The sequence below is a fragment of the Pleuronectes platessa genome, chromosome 15, assembly GCF_947347685.1.
Source record: "Pleuronectes platessa chromosome 15, fPlePla1.1, whole genome shotgun sequence".
Classification (NCBI taxonomy): domain Eukaryota; kingdom Metazoa; phylum Chordata; class Actinopteri; order Pleuronectiformes; family Pleuronectidae; genus Pleuronectes; species Pleuronectes platessa.
Genome location: NC_070640.1, coordinates 6,162,174 through 6,178,097, shown reverse-complemented (window position 1 = coordinate 6,178,097; position 15,924 = coordinate 6,162,174). Strand labels below are relative to the sequence as shown.

Here is a 15,924-nt window from a genome sequence, read left to right as displayed (position 1 = left end):
GTGAAGTAACATGTCCTTCACCGTCTGTCCGCTCAGTCTGGTCTGTCCCTGCTCCACCTGCTCTGACTCAGCAGCTCTGGTCTGATTCATCAGCTCCTCACATTAGAAATGATAACTTCCCTCTCTGTTGGATCGACTTTCTGTACAAAGGTCTGTTGAAACCATGAAACTCAGCTTTTTGACTGAGTCATTGTGACACAGTTCCTGAACCAGTTGGCCTGATTCCTGTTTATCCCGCACACCAGCAGATCACTAACCTGCACCCGCCCCTCTGCCATCTCCTCCACGGATCCCCCCCTACCCTCTCCGTCAGCTCACTTTGTTATTATTGTTATTATTATTAATATTAATAAAGACCTTGTTCTGTCAGTCTATATGTTTCCTACAGATGTGTCATTTACATGTCAGCAGCCTTTCTTCCTCTTCAGATAGAACTTATCTTTACAACTCACGACCAGAGAACATGTTGTGACATATATGACCAATAAATGCCAAGTAGCTGTACTAGTTAATATCGTTAATATAGTTAAAGTACAAACTCGAGTCCTGTACTTCCTCGTAATATTTAGCATTTCCGGTTTTCCCTGTTTCCGTGTCGTTCTCCTTTAATCTTCTGGTCCACGTGAGATGGAATATTTAGTTTCAATCTTCTTCATACAGTATATCTGACTGATGAGGTCTCTTTGCATGTGAAGAGTTAACACACAAAGTGAGTTGTTGTACAATCTCATGAAAAACATGGAGCAGTCAAAGATGATCTCTGTTAAGATGCTTCCCCTCTGAACCCCTCAGGTGGTTTCATTTAAAGAACTGTCTCAGACCAGACCCGTCAATAAACATGAATGAAACTGATATCATTTCATGTGTCTGATTCTGACTTCAACAACAGCAGCACTCGGACATGAAGAGGAGCAGCACGGTGGCCATGTGTGGAGGAGCCCTGTCATAAAGCTAAGTGCTCATCAATTGTGTTTGGATGGATTGTCAACAATATAATGACTTTGTGTTATCCAACAGGCAAAACTAAATGGAGAGACTTGACAGAAGGTTTGAGGACATCGCCATCTTCTGGTGAATTCCCCGTATAGAATCAGCTGGTTTATAGTGTGTGATGTGGATTGTTTTTGACGCAGCACCTCATCGGCTTTATTTTAGGGCTGTCAAACGATTAGACATTTTAATCAGATTAATCTCGGGTAGCTGTGGATTAATTACGATTAATCCCCATTCGTAAAAATGCCCGAAAAATCCCCATTGTCTCAGAGTATTGTTGTGGGAACGGAAAAATAAATGACAGAAGGTGGATATTTACATTTAACATTAGTTTTTTTTATTGATGACAATTCCAAATGGTGTTATTGAGATTGAGAAATAAAATGAAATCAAACTTAAACACACCACAATTAAATTTGTCTGTCTCTTATTTTTTAAATCAAACTAAAAGATTTTTACCTTTATACTAAACAATTGGTGCATCTTGAACGTTGTTCTTTTCTTTTTTAGCAAACAGAGGACGATTGAATACAACTTTTTATTTTCTAAATCAAACAAACAAAAACCTTTAAACCAGAGGTCTTCAACAGGGTGTCCGCGACCCCTAGGGGATCCGCGGAGGTACTGCAGGGGGGGTCGTGAAATGTTTGGTTGATTAATTTTTTATAATTTTTGATTTATTTTCTAACCAATTTTTTTCCACAAATTTAAATGTCTTTAAATACACAGTAGCATGCATCCAACATATTGAGAGGCTGATTTGACCCTCTGCCTGACAACCGCCATCCGTCCAAGGTTAGATAAGTTGTGTGCTACCCATAAGGGTCCGACATCTCACTGATGTGGGAGTATGTGTGGCATCCACAGATGGCTTGAGGATTCACTGTCTCTTCTACATGTATGTTTAAAATAAAAACATGAATCTATGAATTACTTTAATAGCTCAGTGTTATATGCAAGATGTATGTTTATAAATGGCAGTGGCATGGCCACCCTGTACCGTGCACATGTTTAAATTAAAAACATGAATATATGCACCGTGTTATATTTGAATAGCTTAGTATTGAATGCGCAATAACAGGGTAGCTATGCTTATATATCGCACTAGGCCCAGCTTAATATAAAAAACAATTTTATACAATACATATAGTACCCTGCTCCATCTCTCCACCAGTTTTGGGGTCCTTGGCCTGAAAAACGTTGAAGACCCCTGCTTTAAACGATTAAATGTTGCTCTCTTAACTATTCTTCTTCTAGCCAGTTGCTGAAGCAAACTAACTGGTTCCCATTTTCTGAAAGTAAATGCTTGACCAGCAGCCAGTGTCGTGCAGATTCACACTCACAAAGAACGAGTTCAAAGCTCAGTTCATGCAGATGAAAATGAAGTAGATCACACTCATAGTTAATTTTTTATTTGGATGATTTAGATGAAGAACCTACGACAGCCATACTATATTTAAAACTACTTTATATAGATATATATGATGCCATTTGTTAAAAAGTCTCAGTGTCATATATAAACTTATTTGATGAGCTCCTATTTAATGTTAAATATATCTATGTTTTGAAGTCTTGGGATTTGGCTTCATTTGTAACTGCAGATCACTTCATTTCTAATTTGAGCTCCTTCCCTTTTCTGATCTCATTACAGCATTATTTAATTTTCTGTCCAATATCTTCAAACCAAATATTTGATTTACTTTTTTTTCTGATTTATTTAAGAACAAGGAAATGACGCATATGTGTTTATTAGTTTCTGAACAAGGATAGCGATAACAATAAATGATAAAGAAAATGTTATCGTTGAATTTAGTTTTTCAAGGTCTTGAAGTTATTGTATGAGCCAATGGTAACATAAGCTTGATGTGAATTAGTTCATATTCCCAATAGAAATCTTACAGTGTGGTATTCTGACCAGTGCTCCAAAATAGAATGTAGCTCTCTTAAAAAAAAAATATATAGTATTCCCTATTTAGATGGTATTTATGTACTTTATTGGAAAAAATTCACTGAATCATCTGCATGTTTACTGCAGCTGACACCTTTCATTCATCAGAGAAATAGCACCTTGCAGTGGTGAAGATAACTACTGCATTCAGAGTGGTTTTGACTTTTCATTGAGAATATGTGGAGTTAGAATAAATATGTATTTTATCTCAGACCCTCAGAGAAGTCTAGAGATGATGTATACACTTCATAATAAAGTAAAGGACCCCCTCTGCCCCCCCCCTCCCCCCGGAACTCTCTCCCTCAACACCTCAGACATTCTCCCTCACTCACCTCCTTCAAAACTCACATTTTGATTTATTTATATATTCTAATGGTTTTTAATGTAAAATGACTGTCTTTTAACAGCTATAATGCTACCTTATTGTTATTGTTTTTATTGTAGCTGCTTTCACCATGTTAACTGCCTGTGAGTACCATTTAAAAGCTCTATATAAATCAAATGTATTATTATTATTATTAATTTAGTCAGAGCAGCACAATGAAGAAGCCAAAGACCAAGTCGTTTTGCCAAGATGACTGTTATAATTTTGTACTATGATAATACTACTATAATAATCCCTTTCATGTTATGTGATGGCAAATCAAAAGTATATTTGATCATGGCTGAACAGACTGATTCAGGATAAAAACTAGAAAAAAGGACCAAACAAGCCCATGACTGTCTTGTTTTTAAATAGAAATAAAGGTTAAATATAAATTGTCTGATAATTGTCTGATCTCAGCTACAAATCATTTGAATGTCTGGTTCTTAGTCTTCCACGCCAATCCAGGAAACACCAACAGCCAATCATATTTGCTGTAGTTTACCGTGCTCCCAGGGCTTATACTGAATTTTTTACGGAATTCCCTGAGTTTTTATCAAACTTAGTCCTAAAGACCGATAAAATTATTATTGTTGGTGACTTTAATAGACATGTTGACAATAAGAAAGATTGCCGTAGTGTAGCATTTAGTTCAATACTAGATTCAATTGGTTTCAGTCAGTGTGTACACCAACCTACTCCTTGTTGTAACCACACACTTGACCTTATATTATCGTGCGGTGTCGGAATTGAACATTTAACAGTACTTCCGCGCAATCCAGCTCTATCAGACCATAATTTAATAACTTTAGATTTTTCAATAACTGAATATATGCCACTAATAAAAAACTCCTTTTCTAGATGTCTACCTGATAGTGCTGTAGCTAAATTTAAGGAAATAATTCCAATTACATTTAAACCCGTATTATCCGTAGATATAAAGAACAAATTCTTTAAAAACCCGAGCTCCATTGAGATCGACCACCTCGTCGGTAGCTCTGCAGACTCATTACGTTTAACATTAGATTCAATAGCGCCTCTAAAAAAGAAAAATGTCAAACATAGTAAAATAGCTCCGTGGTATAATTCCCAGACAAATTAGTTAAAACAATTATCAAGAAAACTAGAAAGGAAGTGGCGCTCCAGCACCCATGTTGAAAACCTCATAGACTAGAAGAATAGTGTTAAAGAATATAAAAAGGCTCTCCACAAAGCAGGAGCCGCCTACTATTCAAAACTAATAGAAGAGAATAAAAACAACCCCAGGTTTCTCTTCAGCACTGTAGCCAGGCTGACAGAGAGTCACACCTCCACCGAACCAAGTATTCCTCGATCCCTAAATAGCAATATCTTTATGACCTTTTTTAATGATAAAATTCTAACTATTAGAAATAAAATCAACCATCTCCTGCCCTCAATTGGCACTAATACCCTCCCAACAACAGAGATCTCAGAAACGGCTGAGAATCCTACCCATTACTTAGACAGCTTCTCTCTGATCACCTGTGATCAGCTTACCAAAATAATCTCAGGTTCTAAACCAACAACCTGTATCTTAGATCCCATTCCTACAAAATTACTTAAAGAAATTCTGCCCCTAATTGATAGTTCGTTACTTAATACAATCAATCTGTCATCATCATCAGGTTATGTACCACAGTCTTTTAAAATAGCAGTAATCAAACCCCTTCTCAAAAAAACAACTCTAGACCCAGAGGTTTTAACCAATTACAGACCAATATCTAATCTCCCCTTCATGTCTAAAATCTTAGAAAAAGTGGTAGCCAAAAGTGTGAGTTTCTCCAGGAAAATAATATATATGAAAACTTTCAGTCGGGGTTTAGAGCCAATCACAGTACAGAGACAGCCTTGGCAAAAGTCACTAATGACCTTTTAATAGCCTCAGATCAGGGACTTGTGTCTGTCCTCGTTCTGTTAGATCTCAGTGCAGCATTCGACACAATTGACCATCAAATTCTATTACAAAGACTCAAACAGTTAATTAACATTAATGGAACCGCCCTTAACTGGTTTAAATCGTACTTTTCTGATCGCTCCCAATTCGTGCAAATTAATGATGAGTCATCTGTGCGCACCAAAGTAAAACATGATGTTCCACAGGGCTCTGTGCTCGGCCCAATTTTATTCTCATTATATATGCTTCCACTAGGAAACATTATCAGGACACACTCGGTAAATTTCCACTGCTATGCAGATGACACCCAGTTATACTTATCAATAAAACCTGAACAAAGTAATCAATTAACTAAACTTCGAGCATGTCTCAAGGACATAAAAACCTGGATGACCCGCAATTTTCTCTTATTAAACTCAGACAAAACAGAGGTTATAATACTTGGCCCCAAACACCTTAGAGATACATTATCTAATGATGTAGCTGCGCTAGACGACATTGCCCTTGCTTCCAACAAAACAGTCAGGAACTTGGGAGTGATCTTCGATCCTGATTTATCCTTTAATAGTCACTTAAAACAAATTTCTAGAAACGCCTTTTTCCACTTGCGTAATATCTCAAAAATCAGACATGTCCTTTCGCAAAAAGATGCAGAAAAACTAGTCCACGCATTTTTTACATCGAGACTGGACTATTGTAATTCATTATTATCAGGCTCCAGCAGTAAGTCGTTAAAGACTCTACAGCTTGTCCAAAATGCCGCAGCACGTGTCCTGACGAGAACAAAGAAAAGAGAGCACATTTCTCCAGTATTAGCATCGCTACACTGGCTTCCAGTTAAATCTAGAATAGAATTTAAAATTCTCCTCCTCACCTTCAAGGCCCTTAATAATATAGCGCCTTTTTACCTTAAAGAGCTGTTAGTACCTTATAAACCCACTAGAGCACTCCGCTCCCAGAATTTAGGTTTACTTGTCGTCCCTAAAGTCTCTAAAAGTAGAGTAGGAGCCAGAGCTTTTAGCCATCAAGCTCCTCTGCTGTGGAATAAACTACCACTTTCAGTTCGGGAGGCAGACACCATCTGTTCGTTTAAGAGTAGGCTCAAAACCTTCCTTTTTGATAAAGCTTATAGTTAGAGCTAATTAGTGCGGCAGAACGTTACTTGTTCTATTTTATGACACATGACACACGGAGCTTCTTTTTCCAGCTTCTCCTTCCTCTTCTCCATCCCTATCCCCCTTTCCCCGGAATCCCTTTGCTTTATCACCCGCAGATCCAGGGCCTCTGTGGCCGCACCATGGATTGCGGTTTGTTGATCGAGCACCAGGGGTCGTGGTGCTGGTGGCGGACCCTGTGTCGCGTTGGCATCGGGTACGGACATTGGACCAGGACCGCGGCGGCGGCTCGTGGTGGGTGGCAGTGGACGGTGACTGAGGACTGGAGTGGCGTTCTGGTCTGGATGGTGGATCGTGGTCCTGCTGGTTGCTGACCATGGACTGTGATTGCAGCGGAACTGCTTGGCATGTCATGTTGGGGTTGTCCTTCGGGATGTTTACCCTCATCAAATGCTGCTAGAGACTTTAATCTTCAATCTTGAAGACTTTAATCTTGATGATGTTTTCCTGGACGTGGCATCTATTGCACTTCTGTCCGTCCTGGGAGAGGGATCCCTCACATGTGGCTCTCTCTGAGGTTTCTAATTATTTTTACCCTGTTAAAAGGGTTTTTAGTAGTTTTTCCTTACTCTTGCTAAGGGTTAAGGACAGAGGATGTCACACCCTGTTAAAGCCCTATGAGACGAATTGTAATTTGTGAATATGGGCTATACAAATAAAATTTGATTGATTGATTGATTGATCTAAATATAAAATATAAATTTGTCATAAAACGTATTAAATGAAAAAAAGAATCCTCTCAGGCCCCATTTCTACACCATCACCCCCTCCTTATGCTCCAAGAAAGCATTGTTATGTAAAGTGTAAGAAACGTCCCTGTGGTGGAAACTTTTCTGTCAGACTTTCATAAACTAAAGTGTTTGTCCAACAACAAGCTGCAACATCTCTGTGATAAATATTTGTGTTTTCGGAGTTGAAGGGGAAAAGCTCTCAGGACTGCAGTCTTGTGGGAAGCAGCCGGTTGGGAGGAGACAAACATGTCTCGCTCTCTGCTGACGTCTCTTCTGAGGCCTCCGCTGTTGAGAGACAGCTGAGACGTGCAGTGACTCTGTGGTGAGGTTGATTCCCACGGGGTTGACCCCCAGGAGGGTTGACGAACCTGTTTGTGATCGAGGGAAGCGTTGGCTCTGAAATCCAACACAATCCTTTTAGGCTCCACACAAGAAAAATTGTGTCACAATTAAACCACAACTGCTATTACTATTATTATTAGTCCCACAATGTGGAAATTTGCATGAGGAATGAATGTAATAATTAAACTAATATATACAGTGTAAAGACATGAAAAAATACTGAAATCTGATACTGTGCATACAACTTCAACCACTAGTATTTTAATAGTATTGCTACTAATACTGCAATTGTCACTACTGTAATATATGTAATAGATAAATCACTACTCCCAAAATAATAATACAAGTTTTATTTGTTCAAAGACGCTCTCTGAAGGATTGAAAGAAACAAAATATAAAAACATAGCATTGAAAGCAGTTGTGCATCTAAAGCGACTAAGTACATGTGACTACAACAAACATATTTTGTTTAAGTGCAGAAATCAGCTCATCAAATCCAGAATCTGCACCAAATTGCTCACACACATAAGTATCAATCGCCTAAATATGGCTATTTTTTTAAAAACAAGATCCATGAATCATTCTGTGACAAATCAAGATAAATCAAAGTGAAAGAAAATTAATCAAAATCCAGGATTTGTCCACTGACCTGAATCCAAACCAAAATTTACTGGATTCTTCTCCGACCCATAACGACAGCCTTCCACCAAGTTTTGTGATCATCAGTTTGGTAGCTCTTGTGTAAAGCTGCAACTAACAGAGAAACAAAGACACAATCGCACACGGAAACATAATAACAGATTTATTAATATAACCAAATTCTTAATTAAAAATCGAAGGAGTGTGGGTTTTCAACTTTCTTTAACTTATCTAATAACGAAATTCATCCTTCGCTTTCTTATATCTCGTAGAAATAAAACTGAATTGATTGACAAACAAACAAACGGGCAGACAGAAAGACAGACAAACAGACAAACAGACAAACAAACAAACAGACGGACAGAAAGACAGACAAACAGACAAACAGACAAACAGACAAACAAACAAACAAACAAACAGACAGACAGAAAGACAGACAAACAGACAAACAGACAAACAAACAAACAAACAAACAGACAGACAGACAGACAGACAGACAAACATACAAACGGGCAGACAGACAAACAAACAGACAGACAGACAAACAGACAAACAGATAAACAGACAAACAGACAAACAGACAAACAGACAAACAAACAAACAAACAGACAAACAGTAAAACAAACAGACAGATAGCCAGACAGACAAACAGACAAACAAACAAACAGACAAACAAACAATCAAAAAGACAAACAAACAAACAAACAGACACACAGAAAACATGCAAACAGACAAACAGACAAACAGACAAACAGACAAACAAACAAATATACAAACAGACAACAGACAACAGACAACAGACATCAGACAAACAGACAACAGACAAAGCAACGGACAGGGGTGAAAACATTCCTTCTCTTCTTGGTTCTCAAATTAAAATATTTCTGCAGCTCAGGTTAGAAAAAGCGTTTTTTCCACGTCTCCTGAATTTATGTGAGAAACATTATTATTATGATGTTGTCAAACTAGCAGGTGGTTGATTCCTCATGAGGCTAATGTGTTGTGTAATTAACTGCGTCCCGCAGGCCTGAGGAAGTCGATGCTTCCTGTCCTCTCTGTCCTCTTTCTTATTTCTTTAATGTGTCTCAGTGGGAGAATCTGGAACACCGGTAATACTCCCAGGGAGCTCATCTCATTAATTTGGCCACAAATCCCTAATAGTGACTCCCCACGGGTGACACTCCAGGTGAAAGGCTTCAATAGTCTCTGGAGAAGGTTCCCATATTGTATTAGTCTCAGAAAATCAAATTAATAAGAATCTCAGGAATGTACTGAACACATTCCCCAACATAGTTAGTAATGAGATCATTTATCTCCTGCTTTGACCTGATCAGACACAGGTCACAGTTTGATTTGATAATACAAAGTCCTCAGTATTCTATCCAGTCCTCACTTTTAAACTATGAAAGGATTCGATGGTACATATACAGAATATAATTTCTTTTGATTGGTGGATTTGTTTTGAAGCTTTACATTTTTTATAGAACAAATTGTACTTTTCTATAATGTAAAAACCAAATCATATCAGATCACATGTTGCAGTTCATCTTGAATTGAAGTTCAATTAAGGCCCAAAAGAAGCCAAGCATGTTTCTCATAGCCTTCATCACAGCCATTCTAACAACAAGCTTATATCTTATTGTAAACACAAGTTAACAGGAGTAATCAGATGTGTGTAATGCTGACAGAGCCCACACATTTATTTTCCACAGAACATAAAGGATCATCTCATCTCACATAATCTGTAGGACAGGCATATCCTTCTTTTAAAGGTGTAAAATATAAAAAATGCAGAATATCAAATAAACACAAATAGAATGAGAACAATGAAATAAAATATGTTATTTAAAATAAATGCAGCATGTGTGGACTGTACATTGTTTGGGTGAAGCAGCGCCCACGTGGTTGAGTCCCATCGTTTCAGTTCCATCAACGTTATTAACTAGTGAATTTTTAAATGTGGTTCCATCAGACGACAGTCGAGCCTTGATTTATGATTCTCTCCTTTGCCACATATGTGTACTTCATGCACAGAATTCAGTTGTGTGTGAAACGAGAATACGTATATTTGTTTGTGAAGTATTTTCTGCAGAGTCGTCCTCTTATGATTTAGATTAGTTTAAGAAAAAGCATCGAACACAAGGAGTTGTCGTGTTATTTGTATTCCTGTGGCAGAAATCCAGATGTCAAGTCCTGGAAAGTTTCTCTTTTCAGTGTGTAACTCTAGCTTCTTTCTGAAGTAGCTGACCCAATCCCCCCGGCTCCCTCCTGCCTGTCTCCTGCAGTTTGGGACAAAGTGTTTACCTCACTGCTCGGATGTGTCATCATCCTGCAGCAGCACAGTCGACAAACAACTCATTAACAGCCTCATTAGGCCGAAGCGCTCGGGCTTCCAACTGGGGAATCAAGTCAAGGGAAGTTTTGACACAGCACAAACAATCAGAGGGAAGAAGTCTGAAGACTGAAGACTCTGTGTTAACCTCACTCCTGACAGGCATTAGATTGTATTATTCTGGCCAGTGTTAGACTTCAGGACTCCATCCATCCATTCGGCCCTCCATCTGTCCATCAATCTGTCCATCCATCCATCCATCCATACATCCATCCATCCATCCATACATCCATACATCCATACATCCATACATCCATTTATCTATCTATCCATCCATACATCCATACATCCATCCATACATCCATACATCCATACATCCATCCATACATCCATCCATACATCCATACATCCATACATCCATACATCCATACATCCATTTATCTATCTATCCATCCATACATCCATACATCCATCCATACATCCATACATCCATATGTCCATACATCCATTTATCTATCTATCCATCCATCCATCCATCCATCAATCCATCAATCCATCAATCCATCCATCAGTCCATTCGTCCATCAGTCCATTCTTCCATCTATCCATCTTTCCATATGGCCGTCCATCAATCCATCTGTCCATCTGTCTGTCTATCTATCTGTCTGTCCATCCATCCATCCATCTGTCCGTCCATCCATCTGTCCATCCGTCCATTTGTCCATTTGTCCATTTGTCCATATATCCTTCCATCCATCCATCTGTCCATCCATAGAAAAGAAATTAATTAAACAAAGAAAACTTATTTTCTAACTCCTATTGCATTAATGCAATATAATGTGTAAAACATAAATAATATACTAAATAAATATAATAAATGCAGTATAAGCATTGTATTGGATAAGGTTCTTCCTGATTGCATACAGCAGACTCCAGGGACCAGACGCTGACCATCTATGATATAAACAGAGGATCAGTGAATAAAGCTTGTCGGAGCTTCTTCATCAGAACAGAGTGAGACAAGCTCACCTCCATCCTCCACACAACAGAACCTGCTGCACTCTCCTTCACCTCACTCCATCTTTCACTATGGAGTTTTTCAACTCGGCTCTCGGGAAGAACATCACCTTTGTGCGTCCTGTGTATTTCATAATAAAAGGATTTATCGGAATACCTCATGTCAAGTATTATTACATCTTTCTGTGTTTTATGTATATCTTTTCCGTGCTGGCAAACACTGCAGTCATGGCCGTAATATGTTTGGATCCCAATCTGAGAACTCCAAAGTATATCATAGTTTTTAACCTGGCCTTTACAGACCTGTTTGGTAACTCTGCTCTGGTGCCGAAGGTCCTGGACGTCTTCCTGTTCAACCATCATCTCATCCCCTACAACGACTGCCTGACCTTCCTGTTCTTCTGCTACACCTGTCTCTCCATGCAGTCTCTCAACCTGGTGGCTCTCGCCTACGACAGACTCATAGCGATCGGTTACCCGCTGCAATACCATGTGAAGATCACTCACAGGTCCATGTTTTGTGTTATCGCCTCTTTTTGGCTCTCTATCGTCACTGTGATATTGATCGCAGCCGGCCTTCTCACCAGACTCTCCTTCTGTCAGTCCGTAGTGATCAGGAGTTATTTCTGTGACCACGGTCAGTTGTTTCGTCTGGCCTGCAACGACACCACACCCACTACTATCATGGCCTATCTGTTATCAACTCTCATCCTCTGGTTCCCTCTGGTATTCATCGTGTGCACGTACCTGTACATCAGCTATGCTTTGAGCAAAGTGACCACGGTTCAGGGGCGGCTGAAGGCCTTAAAAACCTGCACAGCTCATCTGTCACTCGTGGCCATCTACTTCATCCCGATATTAGTCACATTTACTATTGGGAAGAATATTCATCCCAACGCCAGGATCATTAACTTGTCTCTGACCTCTGTCTTTCCTCCCACGTTGAACCCGATTATTTATGTTCTGCAGACGCAAGAAATCAAAGAATCTGTGAGAAAATTATTAAAGATCAGAAAGAAATCTGGGATTAAAGTAAAGAAAGTTATTATCAGGTAAATACTTCTGATCTGTTAAGGACATTACGTCTATTACAGTAGAATCAATGAGTGAGTGAATACATATGTTACAATACCACAAATGTTTTGATATTAAATTATAATAATTATTACATTTAATCCTCAAATCAAGTAACGTTTTTAAAAGAAGTGTGAAATAAGATAACTCATTTAAAGTTCTTTGCTAATTGTATTTATTTATACTCGTGTACTGTGTGATAACTGCGAGTTGATTCTACAAACATGTAACTATAATTCTTATTTTCATTTAATTGTTTTAATGTTGTTCCTTTATTGTTTCATTCTAGTTATTTCATCTGTTTTGTTTTATTGTAATGCTGAGTATGATCTTTTTTTCTTTTCTCAACTCTGCACTTATATTTGATTTTGTGAGACACCTTGTAACTTTGGTTTTGTTAAAAGTGCTGTAGAAATAAAGTTTATTATTGTAATCATCAGTTTCCTGTATATATATACATATATATATATATATATATCAGAGTATTTGTAATTTTTCACATATTTCATGTGTGATGAAAACTCATCTTGAGATTTGAAATAATGAAATTCTCAGACTGGAGTTGCTTTGAGTTTTTATAATAATAAGCTCTGCAGAGGTCATACAACAAGCACGGGGGCTCAAAACGGAAGAACTGGCCGCAAGTTCAAAAAAGCCAGAACTAATACAAAGAGGTGCTTCATAAAACGTAATAAGAAAAGAGATATGAAATCCTCCTCTGTGTCCGTCCGCTGTAGCAAACTCCCTGTGTGCCAAGGTCACAGCAGTCAGACACCTAGTCAGGTGGTTTCCACAACCTTAGACACTGATCAGTGGAATTGTCCTCCAAACATGCAATACTTAAGATGGCAAAAGAAGATGATTTTCAGATTTGTATTTTTTTAAATCAATGATTAAAGAAGAAAGATCATTTCTGACCAAACTTTTGTCTTCTTCATGATTATTGATTCCTCATAGAGTAAAACAGAACGAGAGCTTTTCTGTCTTCATGTGTTTTTCTCTTCTGCTTCACTTCACTCTCTCCTGAAACACAAGTTCATATTAAACCTCTGCTGCCGTTCAAGGACATCACAACGTCTCTTTTATTGTGGATTTGATTGTGAGGCATCTTCAGGAAGTGCAGATTCTGTATATGTGAACTTCAAGATTTGTAAGATGATTGAGATTTTTTTTTTCAAAAGCTGTTCATCATCGTTGTCGTGGAACAAAGTCAGTTTCTGGGATATTTTGTCCGACAGGGTCTTTTTTTAGCTGCAGGAGGATTTGATGCACATCTTCATGTCTGTGGTCAGATGTGAACAGATCATATCTTACATTAAACTTTTGTGTTCCATATTATTAATAAAAGCGGAGACTTCAGTATATCACAGAACCTGATTCTAGGCACGTGAGCTTTGAGCTGCAGGTCCCTGGTTTGAATCCCGGCTCGACCATTTTCCTGAATCACGCCTCTTCTCTCTCTCACTCGCCCATCCGTCCATTCGTTTTTTGACAAGAGAATATATGTTAATATTGTTCGTTTGGGTGTAAAAGTAAATAAATACAGAGCCTTGTATTTATTTAGGTTGTGAGTAAATCCTATAACCTTTAAGATCCTTAAGCAATTATAGATGTTTCCTATTAACTGTGTAAATTGTGCCTTTAGGGTTTATTGTATATCTTTGATTATCTATATAGAAAACAAATGAATTAAACACACCATCTAACCAAACAGTCACAAATTAAAAACAGTATAAATACATAAAAATAGATGCTCCAATTACATTAATGTAATATAATATAAAATGAATAAACAATATACTATAATAAATGCAGTATAAGCATTGTATTGGATAAGGTTCTTCCTGATTGCATACAGCAGACTCCAGGGACCAGACGCTGACCATCTATGATATAAACAGAGGATCAGTGAATAAAGCTTGTCGGAGCTTCTTCATCAGAACAGAGTGAGACAAGCTCACCTCCATCCTCCACACAACAGAACCTGCTGCGCTCTCCTTCACCTCACTCCATCTTTCACTATGGAGTTTTTCAACTCGGCTCTCGGGAAGAACATCACCTTTGTGCGTCCTGCGTATTTCATGATAAGCGGATTTATCGGAATACCTCATGTTAAGTATTATTACATCTTTCTGTGTTTTCTGTATATCTTTTCCGTGCTGGCAAACACTGCAGTCATGGCCGTAATATGTTTGGATCCCAATCTGAGAACTCCAAAGTATATCATAGTTTTTAACCTGGCCTTTACAGACCTGTTTGGTAACTCTGCTCTGGTGCCGAAGGTCCTGGACGTCTTCCTGTTCAACCATCACCTCATCCCCTACAACGACTGCCTGACCTTCCTGTTCTTCTGCTACACCTGTCTCTCCATGCAGTGTCTCAACCTGGTGGCTCTCGCCTACGACAGACTCATAGCGATCGGTTACCCGCTGCAATACCATGTGAAGATCACTCACAGGTTCATGTTTTGTGTTATCGCCTCTTTATGGCTCTCTATCGTCACTGTGATATTGATCGCAGCCGGCCTTCTCACCAGACTCTCCTTCTGTCAGTCCGTAGTGATCAGGAGTTATTTCTGTGACCACGGTCAGTTGTTTCGTCTGGCCTGCAACGACACCACACCCACTACTATCATGGCCGTTCTGTTATCAACTCTCATCCTCTGGTTCCCTCTGGTATTCATCGTGTGCACGTACCTGTACATCAGCTATGCTTTGAGCAAAGTGACCACGGTTCAGGGGCGGCTGAAGGCCTTAAAAACCTGCACAGCTCATCTGTCACTCGTGGCCATCTACTTCATCCCGATATTAGTCACATTTATGTTTGGGAAGAATATTCATCCCAACGCCAGGATCATTAACTTGTCTCTGAGCTCCGTCTTTCCTCCCACGTTGAACCCGATTATCTATGTTCTGCAGACGCAAGAAATCAAAGAATCTGTGAGAAAATTATTAAAGATCAGAAAGAAATCTGGGATTAAAGTAAAGAAAGTTATTATCAGGTAAATACTTCTGATCTGTTAAGGACATTACGCCTATTACAGTAGAATCAATGAGTGAGTGAATACATATGTTACAATACCACAAATGTTTTGATATTAAATTATAATAATTATTACATTTAATCCTCAAATCAAGTAACGTTTTTAAAAGAAGTGTGAAATAACTCATTTAAAGACGGAAGTTCTTTGCTAATTGTATTTATTTATACTCGTGTACTGTGTGATAACTGCAAGTTGATTCAACAAACATGTAACTTTATTTCTTATTTTCATTTTATTGTTTTAATGTTGTTCCATTATTGTTTCATTCTAGTTATTTCATCTGTTTTGTCTTATTGTAATGCTAAGTATGATCTTTTTTCCTTTTCTCAACTCTGCTCTTATATTTGATTC

General features: G+C 38.4%; 2 protein-coding genes across 2 annotated transcripts; both read left to right on the top strand.

The window, feature by feature from the left end:
- Window positions 1–11,528: 11,528 nt before the first annotated feature.
- On the top strand, window positions 11,529–12,512 carry LOC128457481 (olfactory receptor 1496-like). Its single transcript, XM_053442183.1, has one exon. It carries the CDS (start codon window positions 11,529–11,531, stop codon window positions 12,510–12,512), a length of 984 nt encoding a protein of 327 aa, XP_053298158.1.
- A 2,039-nt stretch (window positions 12,513–14,551) lies between these two features.
- On the top strand, window positions 14,552–15,535 carry LOC128457322 (olfactory receptor 1496-like). The gene has a single exon (XM_053441972.1). It carries the CDS (start codon window positions 14,552–14,554, stop codon window positions 15,533–15,535), a length of 984 nt encoding a protein of 327 aa, XP_053297947.1.
- Window positions 15,536–15,924: the final 389 nt, after the last annotated feature.